The following is a 6,782-nucleotide window of genomic DNA, read 5'->3' on the forward strand; positions in this document are numbered from 1 at the left end:
TAGATTATTAAATTATGAGGTATTCGAGTACTAAAAGTTACTCTTACTTTATGTTGGTAAAATACTTCGTTTCTTGTGGAAAAGTTCGTTTAAATTTTTTTCAAATTCCAAAAACGAAAAACTTTCAAATCGATTTTTCTAGAAAACGGTGTGTCCTACCTACTTTAATCAAGAGTACCTTTTAGTACTAGAATATCTCACAATTTAATAATCCGGTGTCAAAATGCATAAAAGTTAAGGACAAAAAAGTTATGCGATAAAATACCCGTTGCTCTACCCAAAACGTACGCCTATGACCGGTACTAGAGATTTGCAATGGATAGAGTCGATTCATCTCTGAAAAGTAAATATGCATACCAATTTTCGTTTTTCTAAATAGAAGCGTTCTGGACGTATTTAAGAAAAACTAATTTCATGACGCCATCTTCAAAGAGCTCTTAGCTCCCTTAAGAAGCATTTTCAGACTAGGTGAATTGGGTTAATTTGTCTTAAAATTATCTGAGGAATCTCCTGTCTTCGTTTGTCGGTAGAGTTTCTGGACACCCTGTATATTATATTTATTATTATGTCTACGTCAAGTTTATGATATTATTCGGTTGTGGATGACTTTCACTAGCAATTTTGATGCATGGGAATTAAGCTAATGGTGAAGTATTTCTTCTAAAGTAAGTTCTATGTTATCCAGGTCTCCTCTTCCATCATCCATCATCGTTGATGGATGGATAGTCATAATTAAAATACAGAGATAAAACAAAATCATAAATTTTTATTAAAACATAATTACATAAGCACTAAAATGAGTTTTTAGTGGTGGACTCTTCCTGGACCGGCATTACCGGGAGCACCTTGGCCGATGACGTATTTTGGCCTATAGCCTTTGTCGTCAGCAACGAAGGTGATGTAGAAAGGAAGACCATCTCCAAGAGGATAATTTGATTCACCGTTAACAGTTAGAACACCTTCTTCGTCGGAGGTTGGTTGGAAGACTCCATTTTCTTCCCTACGAATTCCGTCGCTGGTTTCAAATCTGAAAAAATTAATACATTTAAAAAAATATTCTCATATATTACAAACATAATAAAATTTATTTCATATTCTTCCCGTATATGAAAAAATATAGAATCATCATTAACGGCCAATATTTTAATCGCCTAAGATACGCTGATGATATCGTCCTAATCGCTACAGACAAAGAACAGCTGCAAATTATGATAGAACAACTAGACCAAGAAGCCAGTAAAGTTGGATTGAGTATGAATTACAACAAAACAAAAGTGATAACAAATCAAGAAGATGAGTTAATATTCGTAGTTAAACAAAACCAAATAGAAGAATTGCATGAATATATGTACTTGGGTGGGACAAATACTAATAAAGAGACGAACTAAGTTAGAGTGGGTCTCGTTTGGTAAACTCAGCTTCATATTGAAGAATAAAAATACCCCGAAAATCTAAAAACGAACTCTACGACCAATGTATTCTTCCGGTTCTCTCATATGGATGTTAAACGTGGACAGTCACAAAAGCAAATATGGTCAGAATTGCGAAAACACAAAGAGCAATGGAAAGAAAAATGGTTAACATAACGTCTCTCTCACTGTCAGATAGAAAAAGGAATTCCTGGGTTAGAAATATGACAAAAGTTAAGAATTCTACTCGTCAAAGAGCTAAACGAAACTGGAAATTCTCCGGTCATACTATTAAACAAAAAGACGAAAGAAGCAATAAAACTATTGCAGAGTGGAGACTAAGATGACCTAAAACACAAAGCCGGCTCAAAATGGATGCACATGGCTCAGGACAGAGAAACATGGAGGAGCGAAGGGGAGATCTATGTCCAATATTGGATATTGCAAGGCTGATAGATAGATTGAGATTAAAATTTAATCTTGGATGTGTACAGGGGTAGTGAAGAGGAATACATGATCCTGTCTCCTGTTGGCATCACTTAGCCTCTCCTACTTAATTCCTCTCTTCACCTCCAAATTGACACACGCTGGTAACCTGAGAAACCCCACTGAAGATTGGGTAACCAACTCCCAGAGAAAGGTGGGGTCAGGGCTGATAAAGAAGGAAGCCTTTGTCCTCCAACGATCCAACGAATAGGGGGTTGAGCGAAGGGCTAAAAACCCTAAAATGTAAAACACCATTGTTGCGAATAAAATGGTTAATAAAATAAATAAATGGGTCTCACAAAACACTTAGCAAAAAAAAACGAGATATCATCATGGATTTAAAATACGGAACTTGAAATATGCGAATCCATCTGCAGGATTTTTGATAAGTATGGCGGAAGAACTTGGAAAATACGGACCTGAAATATTATCACTGCGGGAGATTAGATGGAAAGGCCAGTGACAAATTCGTAAAAATAAATTCTCACTTATACCACTTCGGAAACGAAATGAGACAAGTTGAAAGAGGAGTATGATATAGAGTTCACCAAAATATTTCGAAAATCTATTATCGTATTTAAACCAATATCAGGCAGAATTTGCACAATTAACTCAAAGGTAAACTGCATAACTGAAAATTTACAGAGTTTGACACAGAAATATGAAAAAAGGTTGAGGATCCCAGAGAAAAAAAGAATTTGGAGAAATAAATAATTTAGAAAACTGATCAAACACGATCAGTAGTAAGAAAAATTTTAAATGAGAAGACATCGTTAGATTTGTCAAGGAGACTCAGATGGATGGGTTATACAAAAAGGTGAAATCCAGAAGTCGTTACCAAGAAAATTACCAAATGGAACCTCTATCAGGCAGACCACGATGAAGACCCAAAACCAGATGGGAGAACCAGATAGTCGAAGACGTTAAGAAAATGGTAGTAACAGAATAAGTCTAGTAAACATAAGCAAAAACAGGAACAAATGGATAAAACTTGTAGCAGATGCCAAGTCACAAAAGTTGTAAAACCAAAATAGTAATGCGGACTGATTACCTGCGACAAATAAATCGGAATAGACGAATGGGCTAGAATTGTAAATGCCATGATGCTGATGACACTGCATAACGTAATAATGGTTAATGAATATGCATCGACGGAAGAGGCTATGACAGGAAGTATGTGATAAAACACAAATATACGATGTTGTTATAACATTAGGCGATTTTATAGCAAAGATGGAGAAAGAAGATTATTTAGTAAATATATTTGGGAAACATAATAGTTTGCAATATGAAACAGTCAAAATGGACTGAGGGTTGCTCAATTATCTATAGTAGTAAATAGTTATGTAGTTGACAGTGCTAACTTTCAGCAAATATATATCTAAAAAAGAACGTAGAAAATAACAGAAACCAATGAAGTCAATCAAATTGAACACATCCTCATTTAAAAATGATGGACAACAGACAAAATTAATGTCAGAAATCGGCAAAAAATCGAGAATGGCAAAAGGGGCAAGTAGTAGACTAAAAAAAATGGAATGTTGAAGGATTCAAAAACCGAGAAAGAAAAAGAATATGACAATGCTCTCCAAATAAAGCTCACCGAAATCAGAGACCAAGATACTGCAGAGAAGCAATGGAAAAAATTAAAAGATACTAATATCGGAATCTGCAAATGAAACTGTTGGAAAAGCTACAAGACAAAGAAATGCGGAATGCTATGATGATGAATGTAGAACTGCAGTGGAGGAAAAAATGCAAGCTAGACTTGGATAGAAGAAAACACACAGTCGTGTAGACAAAACTTGATGATATGCAAGGATAATGACGCAGAACTACTAACAGAGAAGCAAAAAGTTATACGGAAAAGAAAGAAAGAAAACTAGATTTAAATAAATATAGAAATAAGAATAGCAACGACTAAACCTACTTTTATGAAAATGAAGACATTTCTTTGCAATAACTATCTCAATATAGAATTAAGTAAAAGAATGGTTAAGTGCTGTGTTTTTTCTAGGTATTCTGTTGTATCGTGCAGAAGTGTGGATACTACAAGTGTCAAGTATGAACAGAATTAAAGAATTGAAAATGTGTATTCACCCCTTAAGCGGGCTCGACGACTTAAGTCGTCCGCTCTAGATGCATAGCAGAATGGGAGACCGACAATTTCTATTTTCGGTTTATGGCGCCTATATTACTTAACTTATAAAGTTATGGTTTTCACTAATAGATAGCGTTGACTACCCTGAACCTAAAACAATTTTTAAATTTATTTTATTTAAATCGGTTCCAGAGATATGGAGCAGTTTCCTGTAAGGCGAGTGAACACAGGAGCGCGCGAGAATTATCGAAATCTGCAATAGGGTTCGCGCTAAGAGAAAAATTTCTGCTATGGGAAATAATGACTATAACTTGATTTAGGAATATAATTTACTTTAAAATTTAAAGATGACACTGTGTGTACTAAATGCAGGTTTTATAAATGTTGGGTTCGTTTTTGAAATGTAAGCTTGTCTTCAAGTGGATATCAAATGTATTGCTTTTCGAAATAGAGACCCTGTGTATTTTATTTTTAGCTAAATATTTAGTTTCATTTCATGGTTACTGAAATGACCACGGGTTTCTTATTGTTTTTAAAAAGTGATAATATTTCTCTAGTAGGTACTCCGCAAATTCAATTATTATAGTGATTTAGTTTTATGTAATTTTACAAAAATTTTACGAGTGTTCCTGCTCCGCAAATTCAATTATTATAGTGATTTAGTTTTATTTATGTAATTATAAAAACTTTTTATTCCGACAAATTAGACTTTATAATGATAAAAATGAAGTGAGCATTTCGTTTTGATGATGATGGACATCCAACTTTTAAAGCAAATGGCTGAAGCTAGCGATGAAGAAGGAGACGTGAATTATATGTCTTCTGACTCAGAGGATGGTGATGAATTGGTTCCAATTTTTACTATTAAATTGGTAAATCATTTTTTACATTTTACCAAAAAAAATGAAACAATTATTACAGTAACACTAATTTTTTATTATTATTTTTATTCTTTGTGTTACCCTATTCTCAAACATAGTACCCGCCTATGAACAATGAAAATTTATAATATAATCCTTTGTTACATTTTAAGAAATGTAACAATAATAGTAACAATTATTATAGTAGGTAATAATTATTTTTATTTTTTTTTATCCTTTTTATTATACCCTATACACAAACATACTACCCGCCTATGAACAATAAAAATTTATATAGCTAAATCTTGAAAAAAATTGTATAATATTGCTGTATGTACCTTTCTCAATGATTAATTACAAGAATTTAACACATATACAGAAAAAGAAATTCTCCCCACCGCACGGTACATCTCTGTAAATATTTCTGCCCTCTTAAGAGGTTCATATATGGATACTGAAGATAGCTTGGCCGACAAGAAAAACTAATAAAGAAATACTAAGGAGAGTCATCAAAGGAAGAGAAGTGCTAAATACTGTTAAACAACGTAAAATGTCTTATCTGGGACATACAGTGAGGACGTATAGAATACTACAACTAACCCTTAAAGGCAAAATAGAGGGCCGTAGAGGTGTAGGAAGAAAACAAGTTTCTTGATTAAAAAACATTCGTGATTGGAAATCAAATGCAGGACAATTATTATTTCATATTTCAAAATATCGAGATGCTTTCGCAATGGCAAATGCCAATGTCGAATATTTCTGATAAAGAACCTGAAGAAGAAGGAGACAGAAAAGGCGAAAAACAATAAAACTCATAAAATTCTAAAGAATACTACAGTCCGTTCCACCTTGAGTTTCTGATACAGAACCTGAAGAAAAGGAGACAAAATAGGCGACTAACAATAAAACTCATAAAATTCTAAAGATACTATTAGGAATATTAATAATGTGCAGAATGATAGCAACTATATGCGTATTTAAATAAAAAAAAAAACAAAAGAACAAAAAATATTGCTGTAAAATAGACTCAAAATAAAAAGTTTGACTTACGCAAATTGGTATCCATCAGGCCTTACATCGTTGTCGAACCTCAAAATTTTGCTGTCAGCTTGGGGTCTAGCTTGAGCGAAAGCTAAGCAGGCAATCACAAAGAGTGCAACTTTAAACATCTTGATAGTGCTTTTAAGATTTACTGGTACTAGTTCAGTAAAAATGTGCTTGTGTTGACAAAGCTCTTATCGGTCAATATATATTAATCTGAAATTTGTGTGAAAAGTAGGAGAAAACCCCTTCTCCCAAAATGTTGGTTCCTAAATGTCAATGGATTAATTATTATAACAATATGCACCGAAATTTGGTAAATGTGGTAGGCCCACCCACATGAAAGCCAGGTATGTAAATTCTTGGGAAAAAAGTTAATAATTTTTGAAGATGACACCGGTTGCGTAATATTTTTTTTATATAAACATATTCTTTTTTTCGTTGGAATTAAATGAATTGCATGTAACAGGATCGTATTAAGACAATCGCAATGGTATTATAAACCATTATAGTTATTAATTAAAAAAATACTGACTGTAATAATGTAATAATATAACTAGTAATAAATATTTGTATAACAAGGGAGGAAAATGCTACTTTTCCTCCCGAGAATGAAGTAATCATTCAAGGGAGGAAAAGGCGCTTTACTGCCATGTTATACATATGGCTTTTCCACCTTCCTCAAATAACAAGTCATTTTTTCATTTTTACTTAATTTATTTATGTAACTAAGCAACAAAATTTATTAGAACTTAAACTTACAAGTATGTAGGTACAATGTAACTTTCAACTGTCAAATATAAGTCAAATTATTAATGTAAACATTGTTTTTGCACGATTGATCATTTTTGACTGTTTACCGTGACAGATTTTACGTCAGTAGGT

General features: G+C 33.1%; 1 protein-coding gene across 1 annotated transcript; it reads right to left on the minus strand.

The window, feature by feature from the left end:
* Nucleotides 1-746: 746 nt before the first annotated feature.
* LOC114325702 (endocuticle structural glycoprotein ABD-5-like) lies at nucleotides 747-6,088 on the minus strand. Its single transcript, XM_028273832.2, has 2 exons — nucleotides 5,907-6,088; nucleotides 747-1,027 (listed from the first exon to the last, which is right to left on the minus strand). Exons 1-2 carry the CDS (start codon nucleotides 6,023-6,025, stop codon nucleotides 805-807), a joined length of 342 nt encoding a protein of 113 aa, XP_028129633.1. The 5' UTR covers nucleotides 6,026-6,088; the 3' UTR covers nucleotides 747-804.
* Nucleotides 6,089-6,782: the final 694 nt, after the last annotated feature.

This window comes from Diabrotica virgifera, chromosome 7 (assembly GCF_917563875.1).
Source record: "Diabrotica virgifera virgifera chromosome 7, PGI_DIABVI_V3a".
In the NCBI taxonomy this organism is placed as follows: Eukaryota; Metazoa; Arthropoda; class Insecta; order Coleoptera; family Chrysomelidae; genus Diabrotica; species Diabrotica virgifera.